General features: G+C 44.3%; 1 protein-coding gene across 21 annotated transcripts in view; it reads right to left on the bottom strand.

Annotated features, from left to right (window-relative positions):
• The window catches only part of EIF4G3 (eukaryotic translation initiation factor 4 gamma 3), a 148,353-nt gene that overhangs the window by 70,887 nt on the left and 61,880 nt on the right, over positions 1–15,586 (bottom strand). For 11 of the 21 annotated variants that reach the window (XR_008821076.1, XR_008821075.1, XM_056333788.1 and 8 more), the window contains exons 4-6: positions 8,111–8,206; positions 6,577–6,690; positions 2,870–2,902 (exon numbers count right to left, since the gene is read on the bottom strand). The exons of 1 other annotated variant lie outside the window; for it this stretch is intronic. Coding sequence is in view for 18 of the 20 variants with exons in the window: in XM_056333788.1 (XP_056189763.1) it covers positions 2,870–2,902; positions 6,577–6,690; positions 8,111–8,206 (243 nt within the window). In the remaining 2 variants the exon portion in view is untranslated. The remainder of the gene's footprint in view (positions 1–2,869; positions 2,903–6,576; positions 6,691–8,110; positions 8,207–15,586) is intronic. 9 more of the 21 variants (XM_056333784.1, XM_056333786.1, XM_056333785.1 and 6 more) reach the window with 3 other exon arrangements.

Here is a 15,586-nt window from a genome sequence, read left to right as displayed (position 1 = left end):
AGGATCAGAAGCAACAAAGTGACTCAAAAACCTAACTTTGAAAGAAAAAACAACCAAGGATGCTTTGTGCATAAAGTGGGAAACAGAGCAGCAAGTCCAGGCAGGGTGGTAGCCAAGTCCACTACAGCATTCTGAGAACACAAGGTGACAGTATTTTTAAATATACTGCCACAAAACACTCTGTAGGGTCCATTTCCTTTCTCCTATAAAATGAGTCTTTTCAGTGGTTTCTCCGTTGGCCATGTTACCAGAATCAAGGACTGCTGACACGCATTTAACTTGTCATCAGAACCACTGCAGCTATTTTCATTTCACTTCAGCCACCATTAATGCAGCATCCCAAATCTCATTCTAATTATTTTCTCTCAAGCAGGGTTTGACTATGCTTTCCATAGCATCGACTGGCTATCAACCACCCGGGTAGACATTCCCATCAGGAAAAAAAAAAGTTGCTAATAAAGTTCCCAGTCAATTTCAGGTGTTAAATCATGCTAATTTGAGTACTTTAAAGATCTAATAATTACAGCAAGTAACATTAAAGAACAATCCATTATTTGACTGAAAAAGACACGGAATCAATACGAGGCATATGTTAATAAAATCCCACTGGGATCGACACCGGAGTCGTTGCAAACCTCATCTCGCTGCCACCGCCTCAGAAGAGCACGTTTTTGCCACACACATTAACACTGCTGTGGTCGATTTACATATTTGGCACTTTTTAGGTTACAAAATCTCGGTCTCGAAGCCTACCGGCTTATGTTACACAATTTAAACGTGTCAAAAGTTTCCCATGTGAGAATAATTATTTACATTGGTCTCGAGCATCCTCTAAGTTTGGGATGAGCTCGCTTCAACAGCTGTGACCCTCCTGCGTGGGTCGGTGGCAGAAATCCCTCCCTCCATTCCCAATCCACACCACAGGCAGAAATTTTGGGATTAAGAGAGCTAAACCGCTCATCTACAGCCCAGGCTTCTCCGTGCCTGCCCGGTTCCAGCGCTGATAGATAGAACTGGGAATAAAGCCTGAAATGTTTCTCTAACCGTGACAGCTTCTCTCAGATAATTATAAACAGACTTCAAATGTAACAGAGTCAAAAACTCTTAACTGCCACACTATTAAATATGTAGTGATAAAATCTGGAAAACACTTGGAAATTACAAGTTTTAACCTGCAAGCAGGGTCATAACTGGGTCCAAGAGAAAGTTTTAAATCAAGTTACGACAGATTGGTGGTAGTCGTATCAGTAAAGCCACTAATTGCTGGAACAGTTTCCTCCAAGGCTGTGCTGCCTCAAGACTCGCGGTCCAAAATCTGCTTGCAGCGAGCTCAGTGAGTTTTATGAGAATATTAAATGGCTCACGCTGAATACATAATTCGCCTAGTAACAACCTATGAAAGAACTAACGAGTTGCTGATAGTGATGCATTTTTGGTATTGCATAATATAAACACAGCCCTGAAGTCAAGGCCAAGAAGAAAAATATCTAAACAAGATACTAATTCCATCATCCTGCAAACATTCCTCCACCGCTGCCTGTCAATGCAATCCCTGGCCACGCACAAAAATGATCTCTCTTCTCACACACGTGACATTTGCCATTTGCCTGCGAGCAAACAAGTGCAAATGCCTCATTCTACTTTTTAAGCCTTTTTTTTTTTTTTTTTTTTTTTGCCTGCTCTGGAAGGATGCCTGCCTCCATGCTGCACTTTGAGGTGGAAGGAACAAAGATGATCGGGTTTTTTGGGTGTGAGTGCCCACTCGACACACTCACCCCCTCACCTCTACAGTATTAAACTGCTCATACTAACAGGAGCGAAGTGAGAACAATATAATTCTCCTGAAACAAACCTTTTATGACTTAAGCCCCTGTCCAGACATCACTGGAGTTAAACGGATTTTTTATTTTTTATTTCCTATTAACTTGGTGGAAACAACCTGCTCCTTCCAAACGAAGAGAAAGAAGAGTGACACGGAAACAACCGAATCTGGGAGAACTTTCCTGCACTCATCATGCCTCTCCTCCTCTTTTCCACCTGTCAGCGTCACCTCTGTCCCCTCAAAAGTTGCAAGAAGCAGCAAAATCAGGGGAAAAGGGTTTTGGCAAGGATGAATACAGGAGTTGATAAAAAAAACAACTTTGGAGACCTCGACTACATGGAAGGGACCTGTGTATCTGTCCTGGCGCTGAAGAGGTCCTCTGGGTATTCCCGTCACCCTAATAAGCACCGCCCATGAGTTTCACGAGCCAAAGCTATTCCTGATTTTCATTCTTCTTAATCAAGTGGTTCCTTACAAAGTCCAAGTCATGCAACAGGAATACTACAAAGATTCCTAAATGTTTGGCTTTCACGAGGGAAGTAAAAAAAGTATTAAGTTGATGTGATGATTACAGATAACCAGGCGTATCACACAAGAAACTTATGAACTGGAAAATCATTTGCCTTGCTCTGAGTTTGAAAAGCAGGATTTTCTAGGGATGCAAACACTCGGTTCTCGTTGACATCTTCACCTCAGGCAACTCAATCCACCGACTAGTTTGAGAAATATTCGGCCAAGTTACTAGCCACTTGAAAAGGCAAGCAAATCTCACAAACACCTGGCAACAGTCTCTACAGGATCTCCTTTCCTAGGGAAACGGCGTTAAGTGGGGTGGTTAATGAGTGCGGTGACACCAATTGAGAATTAAAAGTGTTACTCTGCGTTGCAGGCAGCTTGTTAGCGGGGTTATGCACGTGCTAGTATCTACTAACAGAGCTGGTTTCCGAAACGAGCCTTCGTTCTTTGTTAGTGGGTGAACCACCTCCAACCACCCGCCTCCCCCAGCCAATTAGTTTAGGATGATAATGAAGGGGCAGGGTACTGTACCTGGTGATGGGCAGGTCGAGGCCCCGCTGCAAACTGAGGAAAGGCGGGAGAAACAAACACAAAAGGAAAGGCACAAAGAGTCAGAAACACCACAACGAAACCAAAATGTCACACTCTATGCAAAATAAACCCACAAGAAAAAAAAAAACCAAAAAACTAAACACACCAAAAAACAACAAAAACAACCACAAAACAGTCAAAAGCTTTGCTGCAGGACAGTGACAGACAGGTACTGAGATATAACGAGTGAACATCGCTACGGGGAAAGTGTGCTGCTCGAGAGCCAGGAGATACACAGCCAAAGCTGCTATTTTCAAGGCACTCTAGTGTATGGATGCAGGCATTCTTTATCCTGCCTGGGGAAAAAAACCAAACACCAGACAATAAAACCATAAACCAACTTAAAACAAGCAGCAGTGGAGATTTTTTTTAAACTGGTTTAAGGTGGAGGTAAATGGTGAAAGCAGCTGGACTCAGAGCCGTTCCAAACATTTGGTGGGAGCGGAGGATGGAGAGCAGGTAAGAGCCAGGTAGGCACAGCTAGTGTCCTGCCGGCGAGGGGGCCGTGGGCAATTCCCTGCAAGGCAAAGATCAGCAATTCTTTCTTTCCCCCCGCCCCCACCCCCCCCATAACAATCACAATATAACCCTCCTTAACGAGTCGGATTTGTCACCCCCAGCTGAAAGCGAAGGAGACAGGTTAACCCGTGACGTCCCTGGGGAGCTGAAGGCATCAGCGGTTGAGCTCGAGTGGAGTACAGGAGGTCCCGGTTCCCAGCCCTGAGCTCGGGTTACTCAATCACCTCCCACCCACTTGGGTTACACGAGGAGCAAAGTAATCAGAATTGAACATGCTCAGTAAACATTCAAAGCATTTTCCAAAAAGGAGCTGATTGTTAAAAGTAGAAATAAAAATGAATGCAAGAAATGGAAAATATAAATAAAGATGACGAGGTATCCTCTTCAAGAAGCCAAGTTAGGTATTTAAACCCTTAATTCTCAGTGTAATAAGGAGAGCACGACGACAGCAGATAAATCTACTGATGGCAGCTCCAATAATTACATGGAGCAAATGAAACTAGACCCCACAGTGGCTTTTTACCCACTGCATGCCTCTACCTGTTGCTGTCTGTGACGGCTCAGTAACTCAACACAGGTGCCGAAGCACACGGTACAGTCCATCCCTGCCGATTCACACTACAGGGACTCAGTGCATTTCACTTTCTGCCCGAGAAGAGTGATCAAAACTGGCTACTAATTATTGACTTTCTTAATGTGAGGTTTTTTTCAGTAAGAAAAAAGGGACCAGGGCTCACCTGCAGCCTTACCTCCCAGCTATTTTAATGCCATCAAACATGAGAAGCAATTTATAAACATTGACTGGTCCAGCTGATTTTCTCCTTTATACACATTTTAATTGTCTGTATTTAAGATTTCCAAATACTAGTCTACCAATACCAGTGTTTATATATTCCTTCTACCTTCGCCTCATTGTGACACTTGGATGAAAAGCCATAAAAACCTTCGGAAACGAGAAAATATGCACACATGGACTAGTTCTAGTACAAGAGTTTATAAAGAATGACCTGCACTGATTCACAAAGTAAGAGTTTCCCCATCTTGAAAGCTTTCCCTAAGCCTTAAAGAAAAAAAAAAAAAAAAAAAAAAGAAAAAAAAGCAAAGCACAATCATCTTGTAAGACTAAAGAGCTAAAATTTCTATTTTCATAGCAACCGCAGGACAGAAGCACTCAGAGACTCCTAGCATCCTCCCAAGGCTCAGGATGTGAAGAGGACAGTGGCTCTGCTGATCGGTCCTACAGTGGTGAGAAATGGGCACATGGATGAGTCTCGGGAGGTGAACACGCTTCAAGTCCTTATTTTCCTAAAGGAAGAACTCCTCAAAATCAGTTTGTATGTCTTGTGTTTGAGAAAAGGGAAGAAAGCTTACCCTGGAAGGGCTGGCAAGCCTTTCCCACAGGGCTACACAATTCACACTATACACAATGAAAAAAAATGAATCAAAAAGAGAATGATGGGGTGCAAAAACCTCACGTTGCTTAATTTCAGGGCCTCTCTTACCACTGTTCCACAGGAAAGATTTGTTCTTAGTGTGTTTAAAACAAGAGCTGGAAGCTGTATCTTAAGAAGCTAAAAGTACATTCCATAGTGAAACGTAGTATGTGTTACAAGTTAAAAAAAAACAAACAAACAAACAAAAAAACCCTTCGAAGTTAGTGAAAAATACCCTAACCTATTTTGCAGTGGTCACCATTGGCTCTTGATATTTTTAATTTTTTTTAAATAATTCAGGTTGATAGGATTTATTCCTATGAGTAGCTGTAAGCAACAGAACAAACTGTAGTCACTGCTGGCTCAGATTAAACAGACACTTTGGTGGGTTTTTTTCTCTTTCCGATGAAGGTAGTAAGATAGAAAGGAAAATTTTATGAAACCTGGGTCCAACATTTCTGCCACCCGCACTCTTTATGGTCCTGCTCACTGCCTTGTGGACAACAGGGCATGTTCTCTATCTGCTGACGCTGAGCTGGCACACCTCAAGCCTCTGAAAATAACCACTTCTGGATCGCTCGAACACCCTTTCTGATCATGGGGGTTTTTGGCAGATATCCTAGATTTGGACAGTTAAAATCACCTGGTTCTCAGGGCTGGCATCGGCAAGAGCTAACGGATAATTTTCGGTAGGGCTGAACGCCTCTGATTTCATTTTCCTTCCCCCCAGCTGGAGCTGCACTTTGAAATTCTCACTATTGGAGTGATGCTACGATGCTAACGGGGAGAAAACATGAAGCCAGTTGGATTGCAAAGGCAGCTGTCCTGGAAGGAACAGAAAAGCCTAAACTCTGCAATTGCCAATGGCCCTCGGATGCTGCTGAAACAGGATGGAGGAAACTCTGGGTGCTCGAGGAAGCAGGATTAGGATCAACCTCGTTAGCGCAACTGCCTACCTACCCACACCAGCCACCCCAGCTGTGTGACGGACGGGACTGCGCTATGGAAGCCTAGGGATGGCAAAGACATCCTGCCACCTTCCTCGTCCCCTCCTTTACCCTTCCCTCACCACCAAAAAAGACAGTTCAAAAATAAATTCAAAAAGAATAAGTAAATCGAGCCCAGAACAAAATGCAAGAGTAGTGCAGGAGCGGGCCAGTCTTGCATTTGTTTTGGGGTGGGGAGGTGGAATGAGATGTTATGGGTGCAGCTTTAGTAATGGGGGTGGAAATGGTGGCTAGCAGAGCGGATGGCAAAATCTGCAGACAGGAGAGTTGAAAAAAAACCAATAAAAATATAAACATGGCCGACAACCGCAGACAAATTCCTCCTCCATACCTCCTCAATAACGGGGCCAAAACCCTACAATTTGTCACACTTTTCCAGCCAAATTTCCTGAAGACGTTATCTCCTGAGCGACAAACCCAAGTCGCCCTGGTCTCTGTCCTACGCCAGGTCAGACCCTCCCAGCTGCAATTCAACTTTGGACCTTGCTTTGCCACTTAACCTGGCAGAAACTGCCACAGTAGCTCATGCTTTTAGCAAAGAAGCAAAATCAGTGCATTTCTGTAGATCAGCCAACAAAAAAGATGTGGTAAAAAATAAATAATAAAGAAAGAAAGAAAGGAAGAAATAAAAACAGTGCCATCGGCACAATTGCCTGCAAGAAGGAGTACAGTTTGTTATATTGCTTACAATGCAGTATTTTATCCAGCCTCTTCCAGCCAGGGACCTGTAAACCGGACTCTGTTCCAAAACCTTCCTCCTCTTCCAGTTGTCTGTGCAATGTATTGGCACTGTTCTGCTGGGCTGTCAAAAAAACTGGTTTAGAGATGCAGCTCTTCAGTCAGGTTTTTGCTCCAGTTCTAACCATATAAACTTATTTGCGCTTTTCAACAATTAAAGGTAAAGAAGATGATTATACTTACTGAGAAAAAAAGGGGTTTTTACCATCAGTATCCTGCATTACTGATCAGAACGGGGGACTAAGGAGGTGGGGGGGATCCGGTTACAAATTCGCAGCTGTCCACATCACAGAAACTTCATCAAAACTGGTGTTAATTGGCTCGTTCATCGACACAGAGCTTAACGGGCCTCGGAACTAACCCTTCTGCAAATACCCTGGAGGAGAAACCTCCAGAAGTGGGGCAAGTGCATCAGTACGGCTGCACATGGGGAGGACGCTTGCCTCCTTGTATATATATATATATATACACACACACGTGTGTGAAGTGGACAAACAGAAGACTTCCGTCTCGGAGGCCTTCAGTTGCCACGCTTCAGCAGCGTTTATCTTATTCTAAAAAGAGAAGAGTGCTTGGAAGGGTGCAGTGGTTTTACGGGCAACCTGAAAGCGTTAGGACGCAGATGTGGATCGGCAAGAAGCGCAGGGCTTGCTGCTCCTTTGGCTAACTGACACCCGAGACATGGCGATGGTAAGCTACCCTGCCTCCAGAAGCTGGGCTAAGCACCTGATGCCCCAGGAGGGTCTCCTAGCATCACGTGGAACTGCGCTACGAGCAGAAATTCCCCCCAAAAGAGCCTGGTTTGGGGAACGAAAGTCCTACGATAGCACAGCGGTATTATAATACATACCAAAGGAAAAAAAAAAAATACGGAGGACAATCAAACCTAAAGTTGGATGAAAAAGGGGCTTACCACAAAAAGATGTGGGTACACAGAAGCTCTAGGTTAAATGCATCAGCACCCACAGGGTGCCAGGCAGTAAATGGTTAGAACTGATTCAGTGGCACTGACTCGAAGTAATGCCCAGAAGCCACTGGAGACTGAGTGCTGCTGCAGAGAATTGCTTTTGTTTACTCATCTTTGGTCTATCACTTTATGAAATATTTCCTTAAAGAGGGAAAAAAAAGAAAAAAGAAGAAAAAAAAAAAAACGAAGAAAGGAGAAACGTTCTGGCAATGAATCTAAAGTCTAAAATAAAATGAACCTGAAAGCAACTATGCTAAAAATAAATTGTGTTACTTGAACGTAGATGAAAATCCCTCCATCGCTTCTTTTCTGATAAGCCACTTTAAAAGGAAAATTATCCTACCAGGACAGTGTCTGAAAAATTCAATCAAGATTTGCCATTTGGAATGTGCCTCCAGTTCAGTAAAACACGCTTTCCAGAGAACCGGCCGAGTGCTAGAGACACACACATACAAACGGTGAAACACACAAACGAGGAAGAAAGAACATCAGGTAATGGCCATATGGGCTCCCTTACCGGCGAGCGGGTCTGAGGCTGGGTGTTCATTGTCTGAGGGGCTTGAGGGTACACCAACGTGGTTGGAGCTGCATTCTGTCCTGAGGGGTAAGGAGCCTGCCAGGGAACAAGAAAAATCAATAAAAAAATGAGTGTATCAAATGATTCATCCCAAGAGATAGGAACTGAACACGTTATCAGACGGACTGCTGATGAACATTGAAATAAAGACAATATAGGTGACTGCAATGGAGGAAGCCTTCTCCATCAAGGACCCAACCAATATCAACACTACCCTAATTAATTATCAACGCTACCCTAATTATTGACGCTACCCTAAGCTCAAGTGCCGCAGTGGAAAACATAACGAAGAGGCACATCAGTGGAACACCGTGTCACAACCCGTGTTGGCCAACCACCTCCTTCCCAAAAGTTTCCTCTGAACCTGTTTCCAAGGAAAGCTGGAACTGTAGGTATCGCCGATAAATCCTCCGAAATAAGACAAACGGCAAGAAACAAGCTCAAATGCCTTTAATACAAGCCACTGCTGCTTTAAAGCGTCTGCAACACAATGAAATGGCCCAAAGTTGTCACAGATGTCAGGCAGACCACGGGTTGGGTGAATTTTTCATAGTTCCACTGATTTCCATGGGCTATAACAATTTATACCACCAGATGCTCTCCCTCATGTTATACGCCCAAAGTAACAATAAACTTGAGCTGTAGAGTTACGATCACGTTTTAACAAAACATTTAGAAATAACTTTACAGAGCACCTTTTTCCTTTTTTTAAGAAACAAAACCCCCCTATAACTTACTTTTTTTAAAAAATAATAGTTTATTATTGTAATGGCACAGAAACCAGCCACTAGCTTGCACCAACCTTCACTTTCAAGAGGCATTAGCCCAAACTCTATGCACTGCCCTGTAGCTCCTGCACAGCTCCATCACAAGTCACTTTTCCAGCTCCTCAGCTCTTCCCCCTTCACTGTCTACATCCTTGTGGTGCCACCTCTGGATACTGGCACTGCTAATGGCACCCACGGTCCCCGCTAACCTCCTGGCTACGTACTATCAGATTTACTCAATGAATCAAGGTGCTCATAAGGTCTTGGGTCTCCTCTGGGACTTCTCTTTGGGTTCATGGAAGAGATTACAGGAGAGGATACGCTTAAAAACATCGCAATCCCTCTCTGTACACAGAATGATGATATATTCATGCCGCAAGCCTCGCTGAAGAATGCCTTCTCGTCTTTGAATTTCATGGCCCTTGCATTAAAATCCTAGAGCAGGTCTAAGGAACAAAGGGACCCATTTCAGCCCGTAATGTGGTGTTGGGAGAACAGGTTTCACGGCACCAGGCTGCAGGCACGTTTCGGGGTGTCTTTGATTTGAACTGTGCTATATATTTTATTTGAACAATTAAGTTTTTAAACAATAAAAGTAAGTTTTACCTATTTGTACTGAAGAAAGAAAGAAAAAAAACCTGATAAAACTTCAGCTGTCAAGAGAGGTGATCGAGCATAAAGCCTGAAGCTGGTTTAGGCAAATAGCTCAAGGAGTGGTGTAGAAACAACATAAAGCGTGCTGCTTCTAGAAAGAAATTCAGTCCTGAAGCCTGCAAAAACTTCCAGGTCTGAATTAGCAAACTGTGCCAAGTATAATCAGGCACGTTCTGGCTTTCAAGGGAAAAATCAACCAGTCCCTACAAGGTGAAGGATGTATGTTTTTAAAGGAAAAGAAAGCAATTTAAGAAGAGTTTTTCTAACAAAATAAAGCTACCATAATAGTATGCCACTGGGTAAAGCATGTGCTTACTTCTCACCTCCCAGGCTGAGTCCTACAGCAGTCACAGACCTCACCCACAGCTCAGCCTCTTCAGCCCTTTCAATGTGAGCAAACGTAGGATGCTTTTGCAGCAAAAATGTATCTTGTTTTGGAAGAGCACCCAGTACATCTCGTTGTTGAAAGACATCCACCACCCAGTGCCCCAGCACACACTGACCAGTGTCCTGTGCCCCGCAGAGTGTCTACGAGACAGCTGGAGCCTGTGTTACTCTTTTTTTCTTCTTTTTCATCCCTAGACATAAAATCCCTGCTTAATCTCCTGCTGATCAAAATGTAATACAAGGTAAATGAAAATATAGTTTTAGAAACAATCCGTCTGAGGAATTTTCCAGTCTCAGAAAAAAGAAAAAAAAAAAAAGGCAAAATAAAATGTGGCGGAGGGGAAAGGACTGAGCATAGTCCAAAAATAGTCCCGTCCCAAACACCTACTGCTGCAATACCTCCTATTCCTATGCTTCGGGACAATACTTACACTGATCATTAAAGAGTAAAACTTAAACGTGAATACACAGACACTTAAGGACAGCTAGCAGGGCATTCTGTTATTTTCTACCCGATCCTCACGTTGCTTTTTGGATCAGAGAAAAGATAAAAATGTCTGTCTCCAAGCCTATCACTAGATCTTTGGTGTGATTTAGGACAACGGAGCACCCTTGGTGGAATATTTAGCTGAAGAACATCTTTCTGTAGTAGTTGATATCACCACAGCAACAAAGACGCTGGTTCAAGAGCAATTAAATGCTTTAATCTGCTCCTGCTATGGAAGCAGCAACCTCTGGCAGGTAAGCAGGGCAGGTTTTTCCACTGCCCCTCCTCGCCAGGAGCTCATTTGGTCTAATCCTCTCCAGCCAGCACTTCCCTCCCTTCTTACCACTGGCAAAACCTCAAATTCGTGTTCGCAACTAATTTGCAAGAAGCCTTCTAATTTTTTGAGATGTCAGATGCAGCGTCAAATATTTTCCCCTTTTATTTGACAAGTGTGATTCTGCTTGAGCTGCTCGTGTCAATGCTGTATAATAAACAGTATGTACCATATCTCACAGCAGTACCGACACCACAGCATCGAGTGATCGCGGAGTAATCGAGTGCAAACGAGACAAGGGAAACTCTGGGATCTTTTCGTCCCCCACCTCGAGAAGCTGTCCTGTGTTTGTGTTTGTAGGAGCTTGCTGGTGACTTTCTGCGCCTGGGATCTCTGCCCAACGTGAGATTACGGCCTCTCCCCTCAGCGGATCAGCAGCTTTCTGCGTCAATCCATGCACCCTGCAAAGGGTCCGGACACTACACCAGCCTGCCAGCCGCAGCGAGCACGCTGGGTAGGTGACTGCGTCGGGAAATATTTTGAACACTGGCAGTAAACGAACCAGCTGACCACCAGCTCCTTGTGCCTCCCTGCTCCGCATCTCAAGGGAAGAGCCCTTATCCCAAATGGTTTGAACTGCTGCTCCCTCAGCATCTCAGCAAAGAGAAAAGAAAATACCGACTGTTTTCCCCCTCCTCCAGGCTCGTGAAAACATGTTTTCTTCAGGTTTAACTTGCACACAACAGAACAGAGCCTAAATCAGATCTAAAAGACAGACCTAAAACAGATTCCATGCTACCCCCAAGGTCCTCACCTCCAAAACAGCCTTAGTTGGCTTTTAATCACCCAAGCAAAAGGCAATTTGAAAGAAAGAAACTGCAGCTATCACCAAGCCTAAAAAACCCGTGAGTTTGAGCAGAATGACTGTAAAGCAGGCATTTTTAAACACACTGCCAAAGACAGCCACCTCATTGACAACAGATGTCATTTCTGACACTAGCAGGGCTGAGAGGCAAACGCAAGACGACACTATCTAGCGTTAAATTTGTCGCAGCATTTAAGCCCTAGCAGAATAAGCACAGCATTATGTTATAAAGGAAGAAAAAAGCATAGGAAAGCTTAAATAGCAGCCACTGAAGGGTTTCTGCTATGAAGCTGCCGTCAAAACAAGGCGATTTTGGACAGCCAGTGCTGTCTGCTCGGGGTGCGAGGTTCACAACTGCAGCCTTGAGGAGCGAGCGCTACCCAAATCCCACCGAAGGCAACAAGCATCACCTAAACAAACATCTTTGACAACTATTACACAACAAATGCTTCTGCTCGGCGGGCTTCCAACCAGATGGAGGTGTGCCTTCGCTGCTATTTGTGTCAAATCCACAAGGGGGGGGGGGGGGGGGGGGCGGGAAAGGGAGGAAGAAAGTGCTTTATGAAGTTCTGCAGGTACTAAGTTCACATCTAAGTAGCCTGAATAAACTATCAAAACATCCAACGGAATAATCACAGCGCTCCACTGCTTTTCAGACAAGTCAGCTGATGAAAAGTATTGCATCTATTCATCTGTCAAAAGGACTTGTTTCTGTGCCAAGCAGCTAAATAGGTACACAAAGTAATATAATCACATGCAGTCACGCTGGAAACGTGGCTTTTATACACTGCTGCTGAAGTGCAGAGGATGAAGTGAGCAAATGAAGAGACCAGTGAGGAAATGCTCCCCAAATCCCCAAAATAAACTACAGTGGAGGGGAAGGCAGGGAAGCAAATACCGTTCTGTATAAAAAATTTGGTTCAGAAGCATCTAAATTCTGGCATTGAAATCCCTAAAGTTCAAATAATTGCAGCACCCTGAGGTGGAAGAGAACGGATGGCTGCTGAGCTGCTCCACTTTTGAGGCAGAGCAATTTGCTTCCCTTAAAGCTTTCATCTTAGTGATTTTATATTTCAGATGGGGCTGTTCACGGGGGGGAAGGCGATAATAGTTGTGTGTTTATGTATTCCCACAACTTGCTGGGGAAAACCCTTTCTATCCATTTTCCATGCAGTATTCACCTTGGGCTGCTGACTGTGCTAAGCAAAAAAAACCCAACAAAAACACTACCAACAAAACAAATGAAAAAAGTTATTCTTAGATCAGTTCCCAAGCTGGTTAATAAACACTGAGCCTGCTGCGTAACATGACTCCCTCGGTACTGACTGTACTGGGAATAAACAGGCAAAGTACACACATCAGGGTCAGAAAAAGCTGAGTCACGCAGCTCTCTGCCTCCTGCAGCCGGTGGAAATTTTTTTTTTTTTTTTTTTTTGGAACAAAACTCTTTAAATCCCCAGGCAGAAAGGTGTTGCTTGGTGAGCTTTCTGCCTTCAGCAGCACGGTTGGGTTGAACGTGGGAAGGGGTTAAGTCCTGTCGTCGTTTCTTGAATCCTCTCTTGACTTAGGAAGTTCAGCTGGGTCTATATTTACTGGTTACATACGAGGAGGAGAAATGGTCTTGTAGTTCCAACACATGACCGTGACTCAGGAGCCTGCTGCTCTATTACTATCGCTATCGCTGTGACCTTGGCTGAGAAAACCTTCGGACTCCCAGTTTCTTCCCAGTAACACCAACGCAGCAATCGCGCTCCGGTCCAGGGTGAGCTGAAACTCTGCTGAATGCCAGCAAAAAGCTTTAATCTCTTTGGGAGGAACATGACGGCGTAAGCAAAACGTTTTATAACAATAGGAAGCATGCTGGGGCCACAGGCAGCCGTTAGCTATCCTGGAGCGACCCTAAAGGGCATTTTTTTTTGTGTGTGTGTGGCCACAACAGAAAGCAATGTGATGCTCACACGTGAATAAAAAAAATATGATACTTTGCTGTAGTGGTTTATATCTCATTTGAGCATTCAGATCACTGCGCTGACAGAGAGTACCCAGCTAAAAGCTTACTGGAAGTGCCACCATGTCTACTGTCACAAAGATTTTTTTTTACTATTTTACGTTGAGAGAGAAAAGAGCAAAAATATTCTTCAGCTGGAAATGGGATAATACTGTTGCAAGATCTCTCCCTCCCTCCAAAAGGCCTCCAAGCAAAACCACACACATTCCTCTGGATGTACAGGTGTTCCTGCACGACAGTGGTCTTTGACCAAAACATTCACTGACCCAGTTAAATGCTAAATATTGATTAAAACCAAACCCGATGGGCACTTAGAGTAACACCGTCATGTATACTAAGGGATCCCCAACCCTAAATTTTATAAATTCTTATTTACACAAGCTCCCTGACACAGAATGCAGCTGCCCCTGGAGCAAGGTATAGGAGACAGCACCACAAGAGTCACCGGCAAGATCACTGCACAGATGTTTCCTTTCTATCCCCATTTTTAAAAAACGGACTCAGTTTTCCTTCCAGCTGCTGAACTGTTTTCCTCGAGGAAAACCACAACAGGGAGTGCAGGACAGGCTGTGCTGATGCACCAACCCTCGAGGCTGCTCTTGGAGCCTCTCAGGAATTTTCCCCCTGGGTCACTGACCTGCACAGGAGTTTGGCTTCAGATGCAGGTGTAGAAATCCCCCCCGCAGCAGCATAAACCATCACTTGGTTCACAAGCGAGGAAAGATGGTGCCAGCAAGGACGCAGCTTTAATTCTGAATCATCATTTATCTGTTGAGTTGGATTTGCTCTGCCCTCCCTGAAATCAAATCACTGTCCTACGAAACAACTGCAACTGCGTAGTACCCAATAAGCAGAAATCTCTCAGCGTTCAGTTCTTAAATTTTAATCCTCTGATTATTTTTTTTTTTAAAAAAAACCTGTATCTTCATTTTGACCTAATAAACTAGTCTGCAGGCAAGCACATGCTAGAACAGCAGTTCTTCAGATTGCTTCAGATTTGCCTCCTACAAAACCAGAGCCCTTCTTTTTCCTCAAGCTTTGGTTTCTGAACGGCCCCAGTTTTCAGACAGGTGTGTATCAGCACAAACGCACGGTGTCAGCAGAGGCAGCTCTCCCGTCTTCCCCCCAAACGCAACTGTTTGCTCCTGTGCTCTTTCAGCAGTGTTGCTGGCTTCAGGAGACTGCAAAAAGGTTTGAAACTTCCAGATTGAATGTTGCAGCAAGGTTGTATTTTTTTTTCTGATTATGAAAAGCAGTATTATTGCAAGGCAGAGATAACAGCTACAGCCAGAGCATCTGGGAACAGCCCAGAATCTCCTACTGCTACAGCCTAGAAGCCACAGCGCTAATGAAAGGCTCGTTTTTCCATCCGGGTGCTGACTTATGAACAACGGTAGCATCAAGTGAAAGGGATGAAGAGGTTCCTGCTCTCACTGTCCCCCTTACCAGCCTCCCAGGGGCTGCAGCAGAGATGACTGAACTGGAGGTGAAGCAGCTTTGACCTAAAATTAGTATGTTGGCAACGGACAAAATAAAATCCTTTTTTAACTACATTAACTGGGCTCCCAACGGTGGCATCTCTGGAGTTGCCCAGGATTCAGCCACTTCACCACAGAGTTAACAACGTGTGGGAAGAGCTCAGATAGCAAAGAATTAGATCTTTTAATCCAGCTGCACTCACAGATCAACACCATGAGAAGCCAAACCAGCCACATGAGCCCTTCTCAGTCTCCCTCTGCCCCCCTTAGTCTTACTTTTGCTCAGGGTTATGTTGCCAAGCTAGAAACACCCACCTTGGTGACAAATGCCTAACAAAACTACACCACCTACATCATTTCAGCAGCCCTCCAAACAGCTGCATGTACAAGCAATAAGGACCTGCGGGGAAAGAGAAATAAGTGCCAAAGCAGCGCACAGAAACCCTGCAGGAGTGAACCGTGCTTGACACATCGAGAAGCATTCCCTTGGACACGG

The sequence above is a fragment of the Falco biarmicus genome, chromosome 3, assembly GCF_023638135.1.
Source record: "Falco biarmicus isolate bFalBia1 chromosome 3, bFalBia1.pri, whole genome shotgun sequence".
In the NCBI taxonomy this organism is placed as follows: domain Eukaryota; kingdom Metazoa; phylum Chordata; class Aves; order Falconiformes; family Falconidae; genus Falco; species Falco biarmicus.
Note: the sequence above shows the minus strand (reverse complement) of the source record. Positions and strands in the feature narration are given on the sequence as shown.